The sequence below is a fragment of the Mercenaria mercenaria genome, chromosome 15 (assembly GCF_021730395.1).
Source record: "Mercenaria mercenaria strain notata chromosome 15, MADL_Memer_1, whole genome shotgun sequence".
Lineage (NCBI taxonomy): Eukaryota > Metazoa > Mollusca > Bivalvia > Venerida > Veneridae > Mercenaria > Mercenaria mercenaria.
This window is the reverse complement of record NC_069375.1, coordinates 65,679,845-65,707,671: the sequence shown is the minus strand read 5'-3', so window position 1 is coordinate 65,707,671 and position 27,827 is coordinate 65,679,845. Positions and strand designations below refer to the sequence as shown.

Here is a 27,827-nt window from a genome sequence, read left to right as displayed (position 1 = left end):
AGGATTGGGGGTTTATGTGGCGGTGTGGCTGTATTGAAGGGGTACCAAGGCACAAATTGCACTTTTATAATCGTCTCGTCACCATCTATCAATATTTCAGGTTCCAAATTAATATCTTGAGCAGTTTTCAGGTTTTGCTCCTGACATGAAATAAGACGGGAAGATTTGACATTTGAGCTAATTTTAATCTTAGCTTTTGACCCTACGCTCAGTATATCGTCTTTGTTTCTATATCACTTACATATATGCGAAGTTTGAAAACAATATCTTATCAATGAAGAGTCTGTAGGAAAGAAATATCATGTCAGCTCAATCTTAGACCTTTCACCTACGAACCAAGTTTTTTGTGTCATCGCTGCACATCGTACGTGTCACTATATCTCTATTTACTAAGTTTAAAGTCAATGACGTATGCAGCGAGCACGAAATATGACGAACAGACGGATAGACGCACGCGTCATCACAAAATACGTCAAGTCGTATAATGAAATAAAAGACTCCTATGTGGCAAATTGCTGCGTTAAAATATTTTATTCACCATTTTTCAATTTTTTTTTTCAAAATGAGTGATGGATTTCGTCACGACTACACAATATTAAATGTTCAAAGGGAACCAATTATTTTCAGCTTAAGTGTGATTTGGATAGCAGTCGAGTTTACTTTGAAGACAGACTCCACATCATTGGAACAATAGCTTAAGGCATTCAGTTTTGCATTAAACTGTGTTTAGCGTTCTTTCTGCATCAAAAGTTCAAACCGTGCTGTTTTTTGCTCAATTTGATATCTGCAGAATGCTATATTTAAACATGACAACACAAGTTTCATTTCAGAGTAATTATGCATTTATTCAGTTTAGGAACACTTTCGTTCGATTATTGTTCTGTGTCATAATTTCTGACAAAAACACAATTTTGTAATTTGACACATTCTAAAAATACCCGAATATATTGATATAATATCGGGAGTATATAACATAACAATAGGGCCTAGGTGTACATACAAACTCGATATAGCGCTTTAAAATATTACTTCCGAATTTATCGAGTTACAGTTTAAAGTATTTTATTTACCAATATTTACTTTATTTACAATTTAAAAACTGTAGAAAAAAAGTTTAACTGAGATGCCAACATTTTGCAGGATTGAATCGTTAAGGTAAGTTTCTTTCTTATTGCAATATACCAAACGCTAATACTCTTTAACAAAACATTCGAATAACACAGAGTAATGTTTAAAATGCCTTTATTCATTTACGGCTGTCACGTTTCTTTGAATAGCAAGGGTTTTCGTTATGAACATAAAATATTATAATAATATTTTTTCTCTAACATCTGTATGACTTTTGTATTCTGACCAACACTGTAGAAAATTTCACTCAGTCTGAATCTACTAAGTTATGGCTTGAATCATGCCAATTATGTGCTGTATGGACAGAACTTTTTCCTCCCTGGGGCCGAAATGCGACTATTGGCATTATATTTTCTACCCCTGTAGCGTCGATATCCGACTATACGCGCGTTATCTGGACTCCCCAGCACGGTGATTGACGAGTCTAGTCGCGGCACCGAGATCATGCTGATTGCGACACATACTTGTTAATTTTTGATAATCCTGACTAAAACAAGATTATTTTGCATACTGGCTATTATTTCTTAGATGTTATAATTATCAGTTGTGCTAATAATTAGTACACTTGTTAAAATAAATGTTTATAATTATGCGGTCATATAAAGGGAACTAAAAAGAAGGAATCTTATCATTATCACACTGGCATCAGTCACTTGAAATCATGCAGGGAAACATTATCAATTTGGGTGTAAATTAAAATAAACTTACAATACATACTTAACAAGTGTACTACATTTTAGCATGTATTAACTGATGTATATAATTTCAAATGTATGAGACTTAAATAAATAAATGTTTTAATCTTAAAATGATTGAGAACACAGCCATGTTTATATCGGAATTTTATTGTCCAGCTTTTCGATAGCATAGGGTCTCGTTTAAAATATGGTATCATATTACCTATTCAAACTTACTAAATAATTGCCAAAATAGTTCGATGTAATTAACAAAGCAATACATTTTAAGGTAGCTCTGCGCGTTCGGGTCTCTTTTATAAGAAATATAAAATTTGATTTAACCCAGATTGTTTTCAAAACTTCTGTATATACCTCAATGTTCGGCAAATAAATGGAGAAGAGTCGTGTACTTGATATTTTATTCGACTGATTTGAAACGAGCGGACCTCGTGCAAGTTTTCATTAGCGGGGTTTATGGAAACAATTCACAATTTTGATTACATTTTCGCACTTATAAATTTATCTGCAATTCAGATTTTAATTAAACTTCCTCACAGTTGTAAATAAGCATATATAGGCTATGATATGATGAAGTGCTTGTTTTTCATGATTAAAGAGACCAGCGCATTTCAAGCTGATTTAAAGGCATTATTTAGAACTATATAACATGTCAATATTTGTAATATCATAATTAGAAAGAAAGAAACTTTACACACGAGTTGCCAGTTATTCATGGAATGATTTTCTTTTCCGTATACCGGGCCCAAACTTTAAAATATTCTGCGTTTTCCGGATAAATGACGGCACGCCTACTTCAAGTTCATCTAACGTGCAGAACTACCTTAAATGTATGCAGCTATTTACATTAGGGTATCAAGTTTCTAAATAATTATTTTGAATGAATGTGAACTTTATGTCAAAAATAGTGTGATCTGGTCTTATATCGAATGTTAAAAATATCTAGTATGCATCTTTCAACTAGATATCTTAACTTTAGATATTTACTTTGAAATCAGAAAATTATTTTCCACTGTATTTAACTTAATTAAGTGCTTTTGTTTTAAACATCCATTTTTAGTGGTAATACACATTTATGCGTAGGGTTAACCTACTGTGTTTAGCTAAATTAAATATTTTGATATTGGAAAGCAACAAGTAGCGTAGCACGTACATGGGTGTTTTCACGTGATTGTTCTAGGCAGCCAGTAATTTAACTTTAAGTTTGCAAAATGTTTTGGTTTTAATTCCAACTTCAACTGCCTTCTTTTAGGAGCCTGACTGTGTTGGTCCTTTTGCTGACAACTTAATAAAAGTTGATTTTACTGCCTTTTCCATCTTACACGTTGATTTATTAATAAATTTGACAAAAAAACGAAGCCGAACTACTTTGTTTTCATTTTCTACAAATAAAAGTTCTTTTCACAGGTCTAAAAATAGCATCATTCTGACATTATATATATATATATATATATAGTAGAGAGAATTTATACGAACTAAATCACCAACACAATATACCAGACCAATTACGACAAAGCGCCTAGCAGTACAAACGAACACGCACATGCCACAGCAAGTCCACTAACCCAATAAGATTAGTTTCGGTGCTGCTTTATATACGAGCCCGAATGGTACTACACATTCGTACTGGTTCAACATTTGCATATATATACTCAAATCTCTGTTTTCATGTCTCACAAATCAGTAGTGAAATTTTAGTCTTTTTAACTGATTGGGACCAGAGAAGCTATATTTTCTGTCTCTGAAAGTTAACTGGATCTCGAGGATACATTGAATATATAGAGATAGTTTGCATTAAGGGATATAAATATATTCAGAACAGTTGACTTTACCATACGTGAGATCCGCTAGGATACAAGTTCGCATTATAAATTATTATATAGTAGAGAGAATTTATACGAACTAAATCACCAAGACAATATACCAGACCAATTATATATATATATTAGTGTGTTAGTACACTTTTCCAAAAATACATACAACAAATTTTTAAACTATATATATATATTAGTGTGTTAGTACACTTTTCCAAAAATACATACAACAAATTTTTAAACTGCTTATTGAAACATCTCGTAACTGTTTATACTTATGTGCTTCTTTAATTGGTGCAACATTACGATGTTACATGGCTAACATAACCCTTTTCTGATAGAAAACATAATATGTATTTTAGACTATTTTGTTATTATTTGGGGGCGTCATACCATTATGTTTCATAGGTAAGATTGATAATTCTAACGGCTGCAGAACAGATGTTTTATGTACAAGTGAAGTATAACAGTTAAAAAAATAGTGTAATGTTGTTAAAGGATGCGTTATTTGAAATGCATTACATGAAATTATGTCTAAACTGGGGGATACATATTGGTTTTGCCCTGTACGTCTGTCCTTTCGTCATTCCGTCCGTCACACTACATTTCCGATCAATAACTGGAGAACCATTTGACCTAGAACCTCTAGACTTCATAGGGTGGCAGGGCTTATGGAGTAGACGACCCCTATTGTTTTTTGGGTCACTCCATCATGTTAAGTTTAGGTCACAGGGGCCTGAACATGGAAAAACATTTCCGATCAATAACCTGAGAATCACTTGACCTAGAATGTTGAGAATTCTTAGGATGACTGATCATGCATAAACGATGACCCCTAGTGATTTTGAGGTCACTTTGTTCAAGATCAAGGTCAAAGGGGTCTGGACATTTCCGATCAATAACTTGAGAAACACTTGACCCAAAAAGTTGAAACTTGGATGTTTGCAAAGTGAATCACCTCTATTGATTTTGGGGTCACTCTGTTACAAGTCAAGGTCACAGTGGACAGAACATGGAAATTCATTTTCAATGAAATACTTGAGAACCATTTGACCTAGAACATTCAGCCTTCAAAGAGGGGCAGGGCTTATGGAATAGATGACTATTATTGTTTTGGGGTTACTCCATTAAAGGTCAAGGTCACAGGGCCCAGAACATCGAAAACAATTTTCGATCAATAACTTGAGAACCGATTGACCCAGAATGTTGAAACTTCTTAGGATGATTAGACATCCATAGAAGAGTACCCCTATTGAATTGATTTTGGAGTACTGTATTAAAGGTCAAGGTCACAGCGGACAGAACATTGAAATCAATTCCCGGTCAATAACTTGAGAACCATTTAACCTTGACCTAGAACCTTCAAACTTCATATGATGAAAGGACTTATAGAGCAGATGACCCCTAATGTTTTTGGGGTCACTCCATCAAAGGACAAGGTCACTTTGGACTGAACATAGAAACAGCTTTCCAATCAATAACTTGAGAACAACTTGACCCAGAATGTTGAAACTTATTAGGATGATTGGACATCAGGGGCCTGAACATGGAAAACTGTTTCCAATTCATAACTGGTGAACCGCTATGCCCAAAATGTTGAAACTTAGTGGGATGATTGGAAATGCCAAGTAGATGATCTCTATTGCAATAAACCATCAGTGTCTCTTTGACTTTTGCTCCTTTCTCCTATTGACTTCTTGTCCATACAACTATACGGCGGAAAAAGACATGCGCATTTCTACAAAAGCATCTTCTAGTAACCTTTTCTATTTCAGCAAGAAGAATATCAAATGTTTTCTTTGCATAATTGCATTGTCTGGCCTTTCCATTTTCGAGCTAGCTGGTTTGTTCGATAGAAACATTTTTCTAACGACACGGTTCATATCTCAAATAAAAAACACGTGAGTTTACTTTCTTTATATTCTATTACTTATCAAACATGCATACATTTTTAAACTATAAAGAAATGGTAGTTTGCATCACGCTGTTATAAGGTATTCCATTACCTGTTAACTAATAAAGTCACACTTGTACGATGGCGAAGCGCGAAGGTATGACTTGAACAATGCGGATTAACGATAACGAAACGCGATGTATCGTCAGTCCGGTAATACGCATGTAGCAATGCGAAATCATGTTGCATATTTGTTACTGTGCTTAAGAGCGTCGCCATAGTACAATCGCTCTTCGACTGCAGCGTTGTTTGTGCCGTGTGGCGGCCGTGAAAGGTCTTCCGTACATTCAATCAGGGCTGTTAAATTTCGATCTTCTCAGATCGTTCAGCACGACTTTTATGGCATGTTATTGGTACGGTTTAGTTTCTCAACATGACCATTTCGGCATGGGTGGTTCCAACACTCCCGCTTTCATAGCCTTGGGTATTGTATAATTACCCCTTGGGTATGGTGCCTGCTTTTTAATTTTGTCTTTTGACAGTTCCTGTGATACGCAGGCTCCATAACCTCAGATCCCCTTTCTAAATTGTTTTTAATTCTGCCCATTGTTTTCTCGTTTGGGGCAAACCCTTTACTTTATCTGGGGACCAAACGCCGCTTTTCATGGAATTACACGCCTTAACATGTGTATCATTGAAGGTTCCATGTTCACCGCCGTTTGAATACATCTGCGGATGTCTCTAAATTGATTTTTGTACTTTTAGCATGTGTAAATGTTGCGTTCTGCTCAACCCGAGGCTAGAGGGCGTGGACGGTAGCATGCATTTCCACTACCGTCCATGAACAGGCACAATCAAACCGAGCCTGCAACATTTTCGTTTTTGTCGTGTTGGGCGACCTGTGAAGCTTCCACTTTTCTCTATCTTATTATCACAGCAGCGTTGTTTGTGCCGTGTAGCGGTCGTAAAGTCTCCCCGTACATTCAATCAGGGCTGTTATATTTCGATCTTCTCAGATCGTTCTGCTCGACTTTTATGTCATGTTATTGGTACTGTTTAGTTTCTCAACATGACCATTTCGGCATGGGTGGTTCCAAAACATCCACTTTTATAGCCTTGGGTATTGTATAATTACCCCTTGGATATGAAGCCTGCTTTTTAATTTTGTCTTTTGACAGTTCCTGTGATACGCAGGCTCCATAACCTCAGATCCCCTTTCTAAATTCCAGTTTGTTTAGTTCTGCCCATTGTTTTCTCGTTTGGGGCAAACCCTTTACTTTATCTGGGGACTAAACGCCGCTCTTCATGGAATTACACGCCTCAACACGTGTATCATTGAAGGTTCCATGTTCACCGCCGTTTGAATACATCTGCGGATGTCTCTAAATTGATTTTTGTACTTTTAGCATGTGTAAATGTTGAGTTCTGCTCAATCCGGGGCTAGAGGGCGTGAACGGTAGCATGCATTTCCACTACCGTCCATGAACAGGCTCAATCAAACCAAGCCTGCAACATTTTCGTTTTTGCCGTGTTGGGCGACCTGTGAAGCTTCCACTTTTCTCTATTTTATCCTTACGCTTCGCATCCGTACATTCATGTTTGCCATTGCCGTTCAAGGCTTACCGTCGTATTGTTTCCATTGTACCTTTTAAAGTAGCTAATAACCATCGATCTGTCGCTCATCCCATCATACTCTCGAACTTGGCATCATCAAACCGATGCAGTTCACGTGCCGCAATCGTTCTGCCAATCGTGTTGTTTTGCTTCCCTATCATACCTCGCCATTCACTTGCACCTTACTTCTGCTTTGCCATCATATCCTACCGCTTTAACATCGTGTCTTGCCATTGTATTAGTTTTGTTACAGACGTGCCGTCGCTCTTTGCCGTCTTGTATTGTTACAGATGTATCTTCGCCGATCGCATCATACTGTCGCACTTGGTCGTCGTACTTGTATTGTTACAGACGTGTCTTCGCCGATCGCATCATACTGTTTCGCTTGACCGTTGTACTAGTATTAATTGTTACAGACGTGTCTTAGCCGATCGCAGTCATACTGTGGCTCTTAGCCGTCGTACTAGTATTATTTCAGACATGTTTTCACCGATCACCGATCACAATCATACGTCGGACTAGTATTGTTACAGGCGTCTTCGCCGATCGCACCATACTGTTGGTCGTCTTACTAGTACTGCTACAGACGAGCTTCGTCAGTTGCATAATACTGTCGCGCTTGGTCGCCGCACATTTACTGTATTATTTTGACTTTCAGGTATACACAGACAGTTAAGTTTGTAAGCAAAGAAAATATAGATAGCAAAACGCGAAGATACGATATTAACTTCACATCTTCACAATTTTACGATTGACACCGTTTCACCTTCGAGCTTCGTCGTCGTTGCTATGTGTGAGCACAAGTGTACCGTCACGCTTTGGTATCATACCATCGCGCTTTGTTTCATGGGAATATGTCATCGGCTCTGACCGTTTTGAAATATTTTGGAAACTGGAATTATATTATCTGTATGTAATCATTTCTTTTTACCGGCATTAGCAATAATTATTTGAACCAATGCAAAAAAGGACGACAGACATAATTTCCAAGATGAAGTAGTATGTTTGTTGTTATTTCAGACGGTCTGCAATTTCCTACTTAATTGAAAACTAAATTCGGAAAGAAGGTGGGCATTCGTGACGGCTTAGTTCACTGAATGTTTGCTATGAGATGAAATTTAAAGAACCCATTTTCCAAAAAAAACTAGTGGAGACACATATCTTTTGAGTGATTATCTCTATTGTTTTACGGATTGCGTCTTGAATGTTTCTATCACTGCATAACCTTACTAAAATACAAAAATAAACCTCTATGTACTCACAGAAGTTTCAACAAATAACTGTCTATTTATACACTTCTGACAATTGATCTTTTAGAAAGCCTTAAAAATGTAATAAATATTTTCATATGTGCTCCAAACAAACTCCCGAGATGAAACTCTGTTATAATTATTTAGCTTAATAATATAGTATTACGGTGAGCATGCACATACGTAATAACCACCAGGAATAATGTTTCCTTATCTGACACGTCGAATTGAAAATACAAGCAATACTATACTTTTGCAAATAAAAAGAATACTTGCTACACTGAGTAAACATGATAATAAAAGAATGTTATATATTCCTTGAATCAAATATTTAGAAAGTTTACATCGTAAATGAAATGTGCCGATTAAAATGAAAGCAGTGGCCACGCTTTTTTCACAGAGGACACTGATTAGTGAGTGATGATTTAATGCCTTTACCTGTAATTCTACCAATCTAAATGTTTAGACGAAATGTGCCAGAGGTGTAACCAGGGAACTATTGTAGTCCTCTAGTGTGCAAAACTCTGATTTCAAGATTCGTTCAAGTTACTACATATTACAAATGAGTATTTTATATGCGGTTAACACAGATAAATTTAGTATTGGAAAAACAAGACAGTTGGAACAAGTACATTGTTTATTGTTTCTTTACAAAGCGTGTACGTTTTTATTTATCATAAAGCACTATTAGTTATGTTGCAGAGCTTTCTATATTAGAGACCCTTTTTTGTAGTTCAATAAACGGTGACAGCAGATCTAATGTTTTCGCACTCAAAACATCTCGTTCTGAGCTTTCCGACTGGAGGTCGAAGGAAATACAACGCCTGGGAGATCTTGTACAGCGAAGATTGCATTACCTGCAGGTAAGATTGTTTCAGATTTTAAACGCAAAATAAGAGACAACATGCGGGACATGGGAATGCAAAAAATAAGAAAATTCAATTTTTTACATTCAATTTGATAAATATGCAAATTTCATTTTAGGAAAAATGACAATAAGAACATATAAAACGTCGTCATTCTGCCTCAGTTAAAAATAGTAACATCTAATAAGTTTTCTTCTTTTTTCTTTTTCTTTTTTGTTGTTGTTGTTAAAGGGGCGTACATTTACCGATGGTTAGAACCAATAGTTGTATTTTATGACTTAAAAACAATCGGTAATAGCCAAACAATTAAGAAATAATAAGTTTCCAAGCGTGGTTTATCGTAGAATAACCCGAGTTTTGAGTTCTTATGCGTAAGAATATAGGCCTGAGTGATATATTGTTTCGCATAAGAACGAAAAAGTCGGGTTATTCTACGATAAATCACACTTGGGAACTTATTATTTCGATTCTAACACGACATACTAGTATCAACAGTGTTAGAAAAAATGGCAACTACTTTTTACGACCGTGCTACGCACCTGGATCGGATGACGACACTGCACGCGAGTGGTTTATTGTAGAATAACCTGAGATAGAATTTGCTCTACATGTTTGTAGGTTATTTGCTGGTCGTGTTAGAATCATAAATATATGACATGTTTTATTTTGTTGTAATCACAGCATGTTGACAAATGTACTGGAAGAAATTTTTGGAATATGTTGGCAAAAATGTAGGCGTTGCGTTTGAATATTCCTTTAGTGAGGTAGCATCATTCAGTCACAAATGTCTTGAAAAGTAGAAGTTAAATATTGATAAAGATGTTTTGTAAATATAATTTATTTTAGAACCCCAAAGACTGCGAGAATGCAAAAAAGATATTGTGCAAAACCCCCCGCAGAGGTATGTATCAATGAAATTGGTGTCTGATGTACTGTTAACCTTCAGTCTGCTGGCGACAAGTGATTCTGCCTTTGCGACCAATGCAGACCGTGACCATGGTCTGCAACTCTTCGCTATTCAGTCAGAAACGTTTTAGTGAAAACCCCTTTGAATAATCAGTGTTCCTGCCCAAATTTAATAGTAGACCAGTCCATTTTAGAAATATAGCAGCGTGAAGGTTAAAATAAGAAGAAACAATACTAGACAGATTCTAGAAATATGAGGGTTATTTACTATTTCGATACGTCGTTGTAACACTACAATGTATCAGATAAACGAAAATTCGCATTAGTCGTGACCTGGATAGGGGAGGGCTATAAACTCTGTCTAAGATTAATTCTTAGAATTACACAAGCACCACAAGTTTGCGATATAGAAACAGCCGTGCTGTAAATTAAATTCAGATTTTTTTTTCTTCAGTTGGATTTGGGTCTCAGATGGCCGATTGGATGTTTTGTTTAATCGTAGCGTATGCAACACAGCGGACGCTTATAATTGATTCAAAGGGCTGGCGATATTCAAAGCATGGACTTGAAGGAGTATTTTTGCCTTTAAGTACCAACTGTAGGTTAACGAAGAATGAAACGGTGGTTCAAATAAAAGGTAAGTTTGTTTATGTTGGTATTTTAGCTCGTCTGATTTTTTGAAAACATATCTACAAGGTATTGTCGTTACTTGATCGTCGGCGTCGGCGTAGGTGTCAGCCTCGGCGTTGGTTAAAAGTTTTGTTTATGTAAAACTCTTCACAAAAACTGAAAGAGCTACAGCTTTGAAATTTTGCATACTTGTTTTTCATCAATAGGTGACTGTGTAGACCAAGAACCATAACTCTGACAGGCATTTTGTCAAAGGCCCTTTCTGTACGTAGAAAATTTTAGTTTCTTGGTATTTTTTGTTTAGGTCCACCTGTTCTCAAAAACTGTAAGAGCTACATCTTTGAAACTTTGCACACTTGTTTATCATCATTATTGGACTATGTAGACCAAGAACCATAACTCTAATATCATTTTTCAGAATTATGGACCTTTTTTATACTTAGAAATTCTGAACTATAACTGTTTCCTTACATACTGTCAGCACTTGCAGATCTTTTATGATTATATTCAACCCCGAGAGTAGAGTCTTATTATCTACATAATTTCTGCATTTTAATGTTTTTATGCATAGCCTATATTTAAGGTAGAATGCGCCACCTACTGATTATTAACTAGCTAGCTGTTATAAAATTTTCACCAATTAAAGTTGACAATATTTCCGACAGACTGGTATTGTTTTAGATTTTCTGTTATACTCCATTTTGCTACAGTAACTGTAGCTGTTCAAACATTTAAACAGCGTTTTTATACACAACCAAAACCACGGCAAAAAAGTCTTTATTTCAAGTTTGTGTTTAATTTGAATCAAGTGTCTGTTTCTATTGAACGATATAATGAAATTATATTATAATGATGATAAAATGAAGATGTTATTTCATGACATTCTTCGAGTAGATGATATTTTTTCGAGAAAACGTTCTCCTACATGACAAACAAATACAAACAGGCCTTATTATTGACAACAATCTTGCTAGATTGTCTTTGCAAAATGTATCGACATTTCTTTAAATGAGTAAAGTATTTTGCTTTTTTTAAAATTCATTATACCTGTTTCGCCTTTTTTGCTTATTTGCCGCGTCAATTTGCAAAATAAATGTTTATATAATTTAAAGATATCCAAAGGGCATCTTTCACTAAAATATTTTATCTTTTGATATTCACTTCAAATGTATAAAAATTTTATCTGTTGCCTTTCACTTTACAAAATAAATCAATTAAGTTTGCATACAAAGCTACGTTTATAAAAAAATGTCATGCATTAACAGCCGATCGTTAAAAAAAACTGGCTGATTTTTATTGGTAGTGCATGATATGATATCTTTATCTATACATGTATACAGTGTACTATTTTAACCTAATGCATAGTACTATTTATACACATGGACGCCTTAATTTTTTGTTTACATAAACTGTATGAAGTAATTGATCATGTTTGCAAACATGAAATTTGGATCTAAAATACCTTTAATGGAACACCAGCTCGTGAATACCAAATGACAATACTAAAATAGAAACGGTAGTGAGTTAGATCGCCAGTATTTTGTAGAGTCCGCAGTTACTGATTCCATCCTTACTTCAAAACTGTTAACAGCAATTCAGATTACAATTCAGATTAAAATTCAGATTACACATACAATAATTTAATAAGACGAAGAAGGGATTTGTCTTATAATTTTATGTCATAAATCGCATGTACTTCTAACACGTTTAAGCAATGGTCACATTTACGTTCACGCACGTAGTTGGTCGTAGTTCATTTTAAACGTAGTTTGTCGTACGCTGAAGTACGTGTAAGTACGAACAACTACGTTCAACTACGAGTAAATCGGGTAGGGTTAACTAGGGTATCACTACGTCTTACCACGACTTACTACGTTACACTACGTATATACTACGATCGAAGTACGAACAACTACGACAAATTACGATCAACTACGTTGAGCTACGGAAAAGCGTTTAGCCGTAGTGGAGCCCTAGTTTAGTTTAGCCGTAGTGGAGCCTTAGTTGATCGTAGTTAACCGTACTGACGATGTGTTTTTCTTGTACTACGATCAAAAACGATACACACTACTGTTAAGTACGATTAAGTACGTTTAACTAAGATCAACTACGTTCAAACTACGGTCACAGTAGGGTCAAAACATCGTAGTTAATCGTAGTCAGATTTTGAACATGTCGAAAAATTATTTGCTTACTACGGACAAATCATAAGTTCGAACTACGATCATTACTACGTTTGACTACGATTATCTACGTGTAACTACGCTTAGTACGATCAACTACGATTAACTACGATCATTCCTTACTACGATTAACTACGTGTAGTGTGACCACGCCATTACACTGCGTAGTTTCACTCGTAGTTCAGTCGTAGTACTTGACGTGCAGATACATTCATTTGATACACACGACCCGTGACTTCTAGCGAAAGTGTCACCAGATCAGACTGAAATAAGCTTGAAAATAAACATGTTATCTTTTGTTTGAACAGATTGAAAATAAAATGATAAAAGATAAACATTTTCTTTTGTTTTAAGCACGTGTACATGTACGTGCGTGTCCTATATATTAGTCTCACCAAAACAAAACTCACTCAGTTGTGCACACACACACGCACGCACGCATAAAGTGAACACACGAGGACAAAACGAACAGATAAAAGAAAACAGTGGGTCCCCGCCTTGGAACGGTTAATTGCAAAAACACCATTGGGGAGCTTAAACCGGTTTATGCTGCGCACTCAACTTTACTCGTACCACCACCATGTTCCAAGGTCACGTGACAGTGTAAATAAAAGAAATCCACGCTAAGTGAATCTCTAACACACCCAAATCAAAAAGCACGGCATGCAAAACAAAACAAAAAGATCATGTATAATTATATAAAAAGCAATCCCTAAGAACTCAAAAACGCATGTACGTTGTGCCTTTGCAGAAGACGAAGAATCAAGAGTATCACCCTTAAGGGTCGACAAAACAGGTCAGAAGACAAAATTCAAACAGTTCAGTCTTGGTTGGATTTAAAAACTGATTTTCCGAGAGTCCTCCTTCTCGTCCGTCAGGGAAGTATATGGTTGGACACTAAACAAGTCATGTGCAGTATTATTTTCTAAAACGTTTCTTATAGTCCCCACCATACGATCGACGGAATACCCAAAGAAGATAGAAATACACGAACATGGTAATATCCAGTACCAGCATCAATCATACCTAGTAATTATTAGTCTGTGAACATAGATTTAAAACGAAGTCTTCGATGAACAAAAAAACAACAACATTTATTATGACGCTTACAAAACAGGATCTAGACATATAAAGCAGTTCTGATACCAATATATAAACTCAAACATCTGATTGGCTATGTCCAATACACATTAATTTCCTGTTGTACATGAAAAGTATGCTTGTATTTGTGTGTCATGTATAAGAGAACATTTACTGGAAATAATTCATCTATTTAATGAATTTCACTAAAGAACATCTTCGATTTATCATAATGTGATTTAATACCATTATAACCACCAACAGAAACAGAAACTGAATTTAAGTTCATAGAAATTTACGAATTAAGAAAAAAAATGTCATGTTTATTAATGGGGATAGGGAAAGTGTCATGGTACTTGTAAATAGAAAAAAAATCTAAAACGATTACCCCCATTTTTCTTTCATGGATTCCATAGCGATTGAAAGTTTGTAGGCTTGTTCACACTTTTACAACTTACAGTCTGGCAGTTTCTTATATATAGGCGTTCATAAATCGTTTGCCTCCGATGTGACAACGAAATAAACTTGATAAACTATATATCATTGGAGAGATGATTTTAATACAAACTTGAAAAAAAGGAAGGCCGTTTTTTGTTGTGTGTAAAAACGATGCTTGAAAACCTGTCAAGTACGTCATCTTTAGCTCTGCTGAAAAAACGACGTAAGTGGTCACATTTGAAGATATCGTTACTTACATCGTTACTTACGATGTAGCGGCCTTGCTATTTATGGTTCAGTCCAACTGTAGGTGTTTCGACCTCACTTACTGTAGGTGTTTCGACCTCACTTATACTGTAGGTGTTTCGACCTCACTACCTATATCGCGTACGGTACTGACTTTCTGTGAACTCCTATTATGTAAACTGTTGCCTTGGTTTATATTGTTGTTAAAACTATATTTCTCGTCTGATATTGCAGATCTGAGAAAAATACAAAATACTACAAAAGTTGTTTCGCTACCATATAATCATCAAGTGTTAAACCGTCCATTGTACCTTCCACTTTCAATACCAGAGGACCTCGCCGGGCAAGTCAGCCTAATTCACAAAAATCCCTCCGTTTGGTGGATTGGACAATGCCTAACATATATAACTAGAAAAAATAAGCGATTGAAACGTTTTATAGACCGAAACGTTCAGAAGTTAGGCTCCAGTCATCCGACTGTTGGGTAAGTGCGAAGGTAGTCTGAATCTGCCCATACCTATCAATCATCGACGTTATGTTTCACTTAATACTTGATCGTCTGTGCTCCGGAGTACTTTAGCAAGGCCGGTAGGTCAATGGTCAAAGTCAGATATGTAACTCAAAGGTAAAATAATAACTATTTAAAGTATTGACTTAAAACTTTGCTACAGGTAGGTAATTAGACAATGTGCAGAGATCAAGGTCTGTAGGTCAAAGGGCAAAGTCACAGCAAGGCCAAATCTGTCTGTCATATTTTTTGTCTAGAGCTTAACTTTTCGTATTCAAAGACTTTATGCTTGGCATATAGGTAGGTAATGATGAGGCCATGTGCATGACCTTGGTCTGTAGGTCAAAAGTCAAGATCACAAATCAAATTCAAATCTGTCATTTGTATATTGTGTCCAGAGCACAACTTATAAACTTTTCAAGTTTGGAAACAGGTGGGTGATGAGTTAATTCTAGCAGTGCAGCATTACGCATTACTGCCACACCCAACACACATTTCCGACCCCAATCGAGTATTTCCAAAAATTTGCAGGTAACAAAAAGTATCTGGCTTTAACGTTCAGCTCCTTTTGCATAATAAAATGAAAATTGACTATACTTTTAAAATTGATTCAGTATTAAATGCACTACGAAGCGTGTCATACATTTTCTTACTAAGTTTCGGGATTATCGCTCTGATATACTAGTATGCAAAGCAGTATAATTAAAATTGGAAAGGCTTGTTAAATACATTGATTTCACAGTTTGGTAATTTTGCATCACGAAGAGTACAAAAGCAATACTGCATGATAGCGTTGGAAAGCATTTTTAAGGAAATGCATTAATGTTCTGGGTGTGGGCAAATTATTATATGTTATAACGTTGAATTTATTTTCTCTCCAAAGAGTTGGGCAATCCTTATACTTAGCAATACATCAATGACTAAAATACCATATGGATGTCGTTAACATTAAGTACATACATTTTCTCTCTCCACAGTGTACACGTGCGAAGAACGGATAAAAGCGGAGAGGTTAAATACCATGATCTTTCGGAATATATGACCCATGTGGAGAAATGGTTTGATGCATACGATAGAAGACACGGTACTGTTAAGCGAAGAGTATATATTGCTAGTGATGAAGCTAGCGTTCTTTTAAAGGCAAGAAAGAGGTACCATTTTGCTTTTGTATTGATGGATGTTTCAATTTTGACACAATTTAAAATGTGGTTAAATTCTTTGGTCCTTTGATGGTCATAGAGACTGTTCAAAGTTTTTGTAAAAACTGAATTCTGCTTAAATAAACTTAAATGTTACCTGTCTTGACGGTTGCTGCATATATCATTACCTCTCAAAAATTGCCCCAACTAAACTATTGGATTTTTACTTAGAACTGTTCGATTCTGTGCTTCCAAAAATGAGCCGCGCCATGGGAAAACCAACAAAGTGGCTTTACGACCAGCATGGATCCAGACCAGCCTGCGCATTCGCGCAGTCTGGTCAGGATCCATGCTGTTCGCTAAAGGTTTCTCTAATTGCAATAGGCTTTGAAAGCGAACAGCATGGATCCTGACCGGACTGCGCGGATGCGCAGGCTGGTCTGGATCCATGCTGGTCGCAAAGCCACTATGTTGGTTTTTTCATGGCACGGCTCAAATGTATTCTGATTTTGATTTAGCATGTTTACAAAAACAGTCAAACCGATAATGGTGTATTGACCGCAAGCTTGATGAGGTCTTTAGTATATGATAACTTGTTTAAAAATGAATACACGTATCATCGCTTGTATTACCGAAAAAAAAAGTATTTCATGGATCAGGAAATTTTACAGAGAATAAATATGTCTGTATGAACATAGAAAAGACTTAAAGAATTATACAATCGTGTGAATAGCTTATTGAAAATTTATTACAGACTGATTGAACGTTATATTCTTAAAGTATTGCTTTATTTATTTCAGGTATCCAAACTATACATTTGTGAGCAATGTCCAGTCAGCTACACTTGCAAAACGCCTTTCTACCAGATATTCTGAATCTTCCTTTTTCGGACTTTTTCTTGACGTTCATATGTTATCAATGTCTGACTTTTTTGTCTGTACTTTATCATCAAATGTAAGTATCTTTATTGCACGTATATTGTAGACTGTCCTTCAGACTCAACACATAGCACACAATTTTACATAAAATCACGTTTTTTGCAATCTAGAGTGTTACGTTAACTCTGGACATGTAGGAGTTAAGAGATACCGACAGCGGATACAATAAAGACAATGTAGAGGCATTGTCCGCAGTGTCGATCACATATTTTAGTTTAACTATCCAAGTCCAGAATTGTCTGATTTAATAGGAACAGAAATGTTAATGATAAACCTACAATTTTTCCTTTGTGATTATAAAAACCGAGAGGCTTGAATTGTTTTGGAGCAACATAAAGCGTCAACTTTTATGTTTGTTTATCTGAGTTTTTGTCGGAAGTATAGTTATCTGAAAGATATACAGTAATCGTGTGACTGTTGCAAAATCTGAATCTATTTCCATGTTCAAGAGATGTTTATCAGTTTGTTGACTTTTTAAGGCATAACTATATAATATAATATAAAATAATTGATAACCGTGGTTAATTCAGTTACGAAGAGGTGCCATCGTGTCTGTGTTTAATGGCGTTCTGTAGTGTACAGAATATGTGCCAGAGTTCAACTGTATCATTGTTTAGTTTTGTTTTGACATTTAAAAGCAATTTAAAAATAAAACACTTCAGCGACTATGTACAAATTGTATACGAATCTAAGTCATGTATGTCCATTATAAAATGTTTTAAAAGGGTTATAACCAAAATATTTGGGACACTTCACCGCTTTCCTTATTGATTATCATGAAAAAAAGTGACGAAGGACTAAATGATAGGCAGTTACAGCTCACGTGAACTGAACTGCTTTGACATATTTCCGGCTCGCCAGCGAGTAAACGGTTTTAACTCCCAAGTAAAAACAAAACTTATCGTTCCAAGGTGGTTGCTTTAAACATATTCATTATCAAGATATACATGATATATAACATTCATACGTATAACATCCATACGATACAAATATCAAGACAAATGGATTGAACTGAAAGCTGCACCAGTTTACAGTAATTCTCTCCACTGCATACTAAGTATTGGTACAAGGTTATGGTGGTTAGAAGTGATTATGATAATAAATTTCGACCAAAATTGAATATGTTCGTTGATTACTCTTATTGGTTGTTTCCCGTATTCCTCTTCGTAATTGTTTCGTTTATATTGTCTACTTTTATTATTACTGTGTGCATATATTTAGTTTACATATCCGTTGAGTAAGCAATTATAAATTTAAAGATGAGGTGGGTGCGGGGAGAGGGGAGGGGGTGGGGGAGGGGAGGGCTGCGTTCTTGGAACGTGGCTATCACCATGTATCTTTGAGCCTTGAAAAATATGTATATGATGCTGGGAACTTTCATTTTTACTGTATAATAGAAATCCACTTAAGCCGATTACGTTATGTGTTTTCAAAGGATAATTTCAGAGACTTCATTAGACAGTTTTATGATGTGTAAGATAACATTTTTGGACTTGGGAGGATTATTTCAGGGAAAACGCGGAAAGACTAGTTAGTTTTTAAAACATTTCTGTAGTTGAAATACAACATTTGTATCATATATCGTCAAATATGCACTAAAGACCACCCTTCAACACGATTATTTATACAAAGGTCATTGGTTTGTCTTTCTATCTAGTCGATAAACATTATTCTCTATCTGAACTCCATGTGCTGTTTAACTACATTATTGTTTTCGTTCTGGGGAAATTAAGGTTCTGGAGACAAATGTTTGTTGGGGACAAAGCATTCTTCCACCCACCTTATTTCTTACCTCTGCATCTACGTCCATGTAATTAATACCTCTTTCTTGGTTTCACTATAGTGAGTGTTAATGGGGTTCCCGTGTGTTCGACCAGAGCTCCTCATGGGGATCCAGTTCCAAGTCTGAGGTATCCCAATGGGGTTTAAATTCACCAAACTCTTTAATGTGCATTTTAAGAATAGATGTCCCTGTATATAAGCATACCGCTGACACGTTATCATATACTGTAATTTAAATATATGCGGTATGTGCATTGTCAGTTAATGAATCAGACGTGTTTTCCATAGCATAAAGTCATGTATCGAATACGATTGAAACACATGTATAAGACTGGAAGATGTTAGAGAGAGAAATGAAGTTATCAAGTATGGTTATTGCTCTTTGCACTGTTTTACAAATGAAGTGTATATTTTTCAGACTGGGAGAATTGTGTACGAATTGATGAACGTACGATACTGGAACGCTCCGGACCGTATCAGATCACTTGATATCGAATTCGTATATCATTTGAAAAGATACAATAGAAACTTTTTTGCGCAACACAGAAATGAGACGTTCTTCAAAAAGCTCAAAGTCGTAAAGGATATTTCAAATCCACGGAAAATAACGGCAACACTGGACAACAATGCCACTGCTGTTAGAATGCCTACATATTCTGAAGTTCCAATATTAGTCTAAAATATAATGGAAACTGGTTGTTTTAGTCATTTTCTTTTCGCAATAGAGAATTTGAGGTAACATAACTTCAGTGTCATAAAATTGCATTTGTTGCAAGTATTAGTTGTTGTAAATAATTGAGAAGGTAAATATTGCACAAGTTGTTAATACATGCGCAAAATTTTCAAATCGGTCACATAGGTAGTTTGATATTTCAAGTAAACTACATTTAATATTTTGACATAATTACGCATATTCTACGACAGTGTTACACTATAAACGGAGTTGAACATAAACAAGCAGGTAAGCTAGAACAGATTATTAAAAGAGCCGTGCCATGGGAAAACCAACATAGTGGCTTTGCGACCAGCCTGGATCCAGACCAGCCTGCGCATCCGCGCAGTCTGGTCAGGATCCATGCTGTTCGCTAACAATTTCTCCAATTCCAATAGGTTTTAAAAGCGAACAGCATGGATCCTGACCAGACTGCGCGGATGCTCAGGCTGGTCTGGATCCATGCTGGTCGCAAACCCACTATGTTGGTTTTCTCATGGCACGGCTCAAATACATCACTAAGGATACAGGTCACAAAATTAAAAATATCACAAACTTATCGTAGGCTATTCTGCTCTCTTCTGCACCAGGAAAAGCTAAAATAAAATCCTACATCTTTGAATGTACTTGACTCGAAAGTTTGCCCAAGTGAACTAGGTTACCCAGCATATGTTTTACGGTGACTCAGTCAAACCGAGTCTGCTATTATGTCACTTGCTTGCGTTCAATGCTTCCAAAGGATCTTTTCAGATTTGAGCCGCACCATGAGAAAACCAACATAGTGCGTTTGCTGTTCGCATTCATACTGTTCGCATTCAAAGCCTATTGCAATTAGAAAAATTGTTAGCGAACAGCATGGATCCTGACCAGACTGCACTGATGCGCATGCTGGTCCGGTTCCATGCTGGTTCCATGCTATGTTGGTTTTATGACTGGCTCATTCTATTTCTGTTCCAAAACGTGCTCAATTTGGCCTACATTGTGTTAGTTGTTCACTTAGCGGGGGAAAACGTATATTTACACTATATTTTAGCTTTGGGACACAGTAGGCGCTAAGAGCACGTGTTTCATTAATTATTGTAATAGAATGTGGAAGTTGCGGTGTAAAGAAGGTCTGGGGCACTCCTCCAGCGAGATCGTATTGGACTACGCACCTAAAGTAACGGAGTCAAGGGTGCAATGCAAAGCCCCGCGTCCAAAATTGATATTTAGCTGTTAGATAGGGGTACACTTTACATCTCTTGTGAGATTTTGTAACCTTCTTTTAGTACTCTTTCATGAGTAAATATAAATTGTCTCAAAAAATGCTCATTTCTTTGTAATTACATTTGTCTAGAAGTATACAATTAATGTTTTAATTCCTACAGAGTTTAAACATAACACGGCCGGAGGTCCTTTGCAATGCAACTTTACGTGGGAAACTAGAATCTCACTTAACTGCTTTATACTGTATCTGAACTTAATTTATTTCAAGAAAAGAAGCCGGAACTTCAAAATTATGGAAGGCCGGTGCGCCATGCTAATTGCCATGTTGTTGGACAGGATCTAGTCATTATGCCATGGTTGAATTAATATCTGATATTATGAATGTAAATATGACATTAAGCATTCAATTTCTTTTTCAAGTCTTATGTGTGTTCAGTTGTGTTACGAAGTAACATTAAAATAATGTTTTATGGTGATACGTGAAATGCTAGAACTTTCCATGATGTAAATAAGAAGCTGTCACAGGACGGGGCAGATCCTAGGGTAAATCCTATTGAAAAAGCCTTTCTAACTTAAAATTACCAACTTTGACATTAAACATTTGAAGGATACACATATACATTTTGGATTCAAAGATAAATATACTTTGAATTTGTGTGACAAATTTGGAATATTACTGATTGCATCTAAATTTGATCAAGACAGTACACTGACTGCTCCTTCATACTGTAGTAGGATTGTACGGCTAGTGAACACTTTTGAGGTATCTGAATTACAATCATGTTATGATGTATTGAAAAATGAAATAAAAATACTAGGTCACCAGCTTTGTTTCAATTTAATTTGCCCCTAGATATGGTGCTGGTGCTATTTTAAACATTTTTCAAAATTTCTGTAATCCTAAAATATATTTCAGTAAAGTACAATAATCAGCATAAATTTGATTATCTAAGCATTTTTATAACGGAAAACAATATATCTATTTGAAACATGCTCAGAGAAATCAAAAGAACATGATTTTCTAAAGAAAAGAATACTTCTTCGGCAGACCTAAGGGCTATTTTTGCATATTTTTGTCAGTTTTAAGTTGGTACTTCTGCTATTTTATTGAGTTTCACATAATAGAATTTAATCAAACTCTGCACATACCTTTGGTTATGTCTATCTAATCTAAAACAAAAAGAAAATTGATAGGTCACCATATTAGATTTCTCTTAAATCAAATTACAACGATGTCACAGTGGGTGTGGCAGGCATTTGTACAACGCAGGTTGGTACGAAATACCGTCTTTCAGTGTTTGAGCAAATGACTTAGAAATATATATATAAAATTATCAAACGGCAGATTTCTTAATAAGCGGATTTTAAGTTGTTTCTGAAGCATTTTGATGGCATAGAACGATGAAAGTTTCCGCCCTTTTTTAACGAAACCTATAGTTTACGAATGTACGGTACGGGATTAGAAACAGCTGTGACTCAATGCACAGTTTGGGCGCTGGTATAAATAACAGACTCCAGTATATGTCGGACTGAAGCATTTTGAACTAAAAGTGCTTTAAATGTATATATTTTGTAACCATGGTGATACTTACCCTAACCTTTAGTCAGTATATTATACATTTTGTACATTAAATGCATGCGAACATACAATACTTTGCGAATTTTTGCCGTACGCGACATTAGATAATCACTTCCGGGCATGCGCAGAAGACCGCACCAGCACTGCAGTGAGCTACAGGTTATAATGCAGTAATTCGGTCCAAAATGTGATATCGTGGTGTAGAAAGAAGTCCCTAATAAATAGATCCTAATTTTTCCAATTTTTTTTGCGCATTTGCGCGTAAATCGGGGGCCAAATGGGCATTATTTCACTCGTGGAATGAATTTTTCATAAAATAGGACACGTTTCATGCTAATACTCGCATGTTTTCGAGTTGTTTACTTGAAAACGAAAGTAGGGTGTTTATTATGCGGACCGCTTTCTGAAATGCGGCAATATGAGGGTACCTGACATCAGTTGACTTGCATTTCACTGCATACTATTCAACACCCCTTTTTCTTTTCGTTTTCTTAAAGCAAATGTATGGATATCTTGTGGAAAATAGGTCTACGACGGAGTGAAAATCTAGAAACTGTAACAAAATTGTTCTGAAGTAGCTGAATTTTATATGAAACAAAGAACAATTTCTTTTATTGGTATATAGCCTACATCGATTAGAAACACAACCAAATTGGCACGGTGTTGGGGTAAATATCGACCCGCCCGGAAAAACTGTAGCGAGTGTCTTTACCTGATCATTCGCCAGTACTAATATTTTACTCTGATCCTTTGGTGTATACGAATAACTCGACGTAAATAGCGTGAAACGCTATAACATACCTGCGGGAAAGCAGCGAGTAATACAATAGAAGCTTACTTAATGTCAAATGGAAAAAGTTCAAAAGATACATGAATTTTTTTTTAACTGTCTTAATGCATGACTTACCAAAATTAATAATGAATGAAGTGCATTACATAATTGAGCCGTGCCATGAGAAAACCAACATAGTGCGTTTGCGACCAGCATGGATCTAGACCAGCCTGCGCATCCGCGCAGTCTGGTCAGGATCCATGCTGTTCACTTTCAAAGCCTATTGCCATTACAGAAACCGTTAGCGAGCAACATGGATCCTGACCAGACTGCGCGGTTTGTTGTTTTTTTTCATGGTGCGGCTCAGTCTAATAAGCATAATTGTGTTGAAAACAGTGAAATCACTGGGCCACCAGTTGTAAAGTTTAACAAGTAATTCTTACTTTTCAGCCACTGCAATACTATATTGTGATATTTTAAACTAGCTTCACTTTTTAAGACCGCATTTATTGATATATATTTTTTATTGTCCGTGCATTCAAATATGTATTGTCGCCAAAGCATTAATCATATACGTTACCTTCATTTGTTAAATTACTAGGAAGTGAAACAAATGTAAAATCTTATCTTTATAAGACATTGTAAAGATATTTAAGTCTATTGAAGTTTGAAAATAAAGTATTACTGTCGCCCATAACAAACACCATTTATGATATGATTTTAAATTTTGATAAACCGTATCTTATGATAACAAAATCCATATACCATTCTGAATGATGCCTGAATGATTTCACAGTCAGCAGTCAATTTTTTATTTTCCCTTACAGAAACTGGAGAAATGCCCATACGCATTTCACTAACAAGAAATTCTTAAGTAAACGAAATGGCAAAGAAAGAAGAATTTAGACATTGAAACCAGATACGTTACCGATATTTTAAATTCGGAATGTGTTCTGTGCTTTATGGATGAGAAATTGATGGAATTACTATCAGATATTCACTGAATAGATGCAATAAATGCCAGAAATGTGAAGTTTACACGAAAACGACATCTTTTAGTTGTACAGGCAATTTTAGAATTTCATAAATATAAATGCATCATTGGTCAAAATCTTACAACAACTATCACTTGTATAATCTTTCAATTTGGTGATTTTTTTTTTCTAGTTTAATACAACTTGTAGTATTGAAAGTACAAAAACTGTATGAGGTTAAAGCCTACATGGGCACACTATGCTAGTTGATATACATTTTAAAGCTTATTGATTTAATGGTATTGAAAATTCCAAAACTACATACCGGTACGTTATTTTCAAGCTCTTTTTATAATAGGGCATTGATTTTGAGTTTCATCTATAAATGCAATAAAACAATTTATTTGTTATATTAAGATTCCTTAAACTAAACTATGGATGCATGTCTTACTTTTTCATTTCTAGCTAAACTTGTGTTTACAAAGTTCTTGTGTGAAAAAAAAATTGAAGCCTACATCAAGTTAGATAAGTTTGACATCCTGGCATTTAGTATAGTAACGTAAATTCTGGATCCTAAACACAAGTAGCAGCTTAAACATCATTATGTAATATTATCAATATCACAGTTCAAATTCAGTCATACCTGATGTGAATATGTGCACTACGAATGCACGTATCAATACCTGAGGTATTTTGTAACGTATCTGACACTATTTAAAAAAGATTTACTTACTGCATAAAAGTGTTAATAATTAAAAACGAAACAATTGATGACCGCTAAAGATAAAAATTAATTGCCACAACGATTTCGATATAAAATCCAATGTAAACGTATCTGATTATTTTAAGAACATTATAAATGGTGACAATTTGTGCATTTACAGGCATACATGATGTCTAAGATCTCTCAGCTGGTATATAGGCTGATCGGCATCTGTTCTTACACTATGTTTTACGGAGGTCTCATAAAGATCAGACGCAGATTGTAACAATTTGTTTGAGTTGTACTCCTCCTTTCTGAAACATTTATTACATATCTTTTGTGACTATATGATATTAATTGTATCACTTATGCATTTCTAAAACGCAGAATCATGTGACATTCTGAATTTAAAATCTCTGTAACGTATCTGTTTATCACGTATCTGCTTTCATCCATCTAAATTCTTCTTCCTTTTCAATTCCAAGTACGTAAAGATACAGCATTTCATGTAAGTGATCAGTGTTCTTCTGCTCACGTTAGGGAAAATAGAAAAAAAAAAGATTGCTGAATGTGAAATCATGCATCAATCATTCAATAATGTATCTGGCTTTTGGTATAGTAACATACTGTTTATCAAACTTTAAAATCATATCATAAATGTTGCCTGTAATGGATGGACATTACTAATAAAGATTTATATAAGATTTTCACATTTGTTTCACTTCATAGTAATTTAACAGATGAAGGTAACGTATATAATTTATGCTTTGGGGACGATATATATTTGAATGCACAGACAATGAAAATTATGTGCCAATGATCATGAATTTTGGTAGGTAATGAATGAAAACAGAGAATGATTCCAAAAGATTCTAAATACAACGTAGAATAGATTAAGCAACACAAAATTAGGCAATTTTAACACTCTTACGTGGAATCAGTGAATAAGGCTCATTTACTTTTCTATAAATGCAAAAAGTCTCCTTGAAAATGGTATGAAATGTCAAGCATAGGTCCAGAATGTTGTAAAAACAGGAACTAGCTATAAAAAAAAATGAAAATGACACTTTATCTTAGGGAAAAATTGTCTTTACTTCTTTTAACCATCATGTGACAAGCTCGAAAGTGCTTCTAGATTACCTATTAAGTAAGTTTATTCTTTTAATGAATTGCAACACTAAACACTTGAAAAGACTAATTATTATAAAGAAGATTGGAATTACTTGTTATATATACCATTTACAAAATTTATTGGACACAATGTGACCATGACACAATGTGGCTATTCAGACATGAATCCCTGGAACATTGTAGAAAACACGCATAAACATTTACAAGTCGCATACGAAGCAAACTACATTATTGTGGTGCATTTTCAGTCGATTCCTACCAACAAAAAACCCGTTAAAATGCGTGAAATGTATTTTTTGGAATTTGGGTCTCAATGTGACCACACTTTTTCAAGAGAAAAATCACCGCTTCGAAAATCTCTGCAAGGTAAATGGAAAAACGGCAACACTCACATAGCAACATGATACATCATTGGAACCGGAAAGTTGTTGGTTGGAACATGGTCGGTTAAATATGTTCAAATGTAATGAGAAATTGCAGAAAAATACCAAAAAAAATCCTTCTAGTACATGGGGGCAGCCATTAAGGTGGACCCAATGTGATCATAAACAAAAGTCAGGTGATCACCCGTCCTGGTAATTATTTTTAATTAAAAATTTAACGGGTAAATTACGCTATTCATTTTAAAGCTAAAAGTGACAAGTCAGTTTGTTCCACCTGTAAAAGTAGTACAATTTTTAACAATTTAAAGTTTAAGAATACATATTCAATGGGATATAGCTCAGCATATTCATGTTATGTTTCAGAAACAGGATTTAATATGATTCGTGTAGCCATAATTTTGCATGATGTCATTGTTAGGGTACGTTTTCTGTTTTGATATCTCTGTGCGTATTTTTGTACGTAAATATGTGTGTGTATGGGTATGGAATGATATTTAGGTAAATATTACACAATGCCTGCTGACTGTTACAATTTACTCACTGACACTCCCATTATGCTTACTGGTATAGTAATCATGCATGCTGGCACCTTTAACACGCTTGTTGACAATGATACCACGCTTGTTGACAATGATACCATGCTTGCTGACCATGATACCATGCGTGCTGGAAGTTACAACTTCTTTGCTGCTTAGACCCTGATGTCTATATCATAATTTCATTTGGCAAAATGACAGTGCCGTGTACCGTATTGGAATATTTCAACATGCTATGGTTATACTGGTTAATCTGTAATGCATCCAAGAACAAAAATTCACGAAGTGATCAACCAGTAAGGAAAATGTAATCAGGCACTAGGCAAAATAGGAGTAAGCATAATGTCATTTCAAAAGTATTTGTCACATTTTGATAACAGGGGGCGCTATGTTCAAGTGGTCGTGTTTTTTAATCCCCCGCCACAAGTGGTGGGGATTATAGGAATGGTCTCCGTTCGTCCTTCCGTCCGTCTTTCTGTCCGTCCGTCTGTCTGTCCGTAACACTTTCGTGTCCGCTCCATATCTCCTAAACCCCTTGAAGGATTTTCATGAAACTTGGGTCAAATGATCATCTCATCAAGACGATGTGCAGAACCTATGAGTCAGCCTTGTCCGCCCAAGGTCAAGGTCACAACCCAAGGTCAAAGGTTTGTGCCTTCCATTTTGTGTCCGCTCTATATATCCTAAACCCCTTGAAGGAATTTTATAAAACTTGGGTCA

The 27,827-nt window shown here is 35.5% G+C and overlaps 2 protein-coding genes across 2 annotated transcripts in view; both read left to right on the top strand.

The window, feature by feature from the left end:
- Positions 1-968: 968 nt before the first annotated feature.
- On the top strand, positions 969-21,847 carry LOC123556946 (alpha-(1,6)-fucosyltransferase-like). Its single transcript, XM_045348067.2, has 9 exons — positions 969-1,155; positions 5,413-5,538; positions 9,129-9,258; positions 10,108-10,162; positions 10,622-10,804; positions 14,979-15,228; positions 16,230-16,403; positions 17,192-17,345; positions 19,530-21,847. The coding sequence occupies exons 1-9, from the start codon at positions 1,124-1,126 to the stop codon at positions 19,788-19,790; spliced, it is 1,365 nt and encodes a 454-aa protein (XP_045204002.2). The 5' UTR covers positions 969-1,123; the 3' UTR covers positions 19,791-21,847.
- A 5,014-nt stretch (positions 21,848-26,861) lies between these two features.
- Positions 26,862-27,827, top strand: part of LOC123556961 (alpha-(1,6)-fucosyltransferase-like) — a 36,185-nt gene continuing 35,219 nt past the window's right edge. Inside the window, exon 1 of the mRNA XM_053525489.1 lies at positions 26,862-26,990. Coding sequence (XP_053381464.1) covers positions 26,974-26,990 — 17 coding nt within the window. The 5' untranslated portion in view covers positions 26,862-26,973. The remainder of the gene's footprint in view (positions 26,991-27,827) is intronic.

Bases quoted from the DNA above. Each gene is read 5' to 3' on its own strand.
- LOC123556946 (XM_045348067.2), top strand. From the start codon at position 1,124: ATGCCAACATTTTGCAGGATTGAATCGTTAAG. The intron at 1,156-5,412 runs GTAAGTTTCTTT...TTTCTATTTCAG, and splicing joins TGCAGGATTGAATCGTTAAG to CAAGAAGAATATCAAATGTT. The intron at 9,259-10,107 runs GTAAGATTGTTT...AATTTATTTTAG, and splicing joins GAAGATTGCATTACCTGCAG to AACCCCAAAGACTGCGAGAA.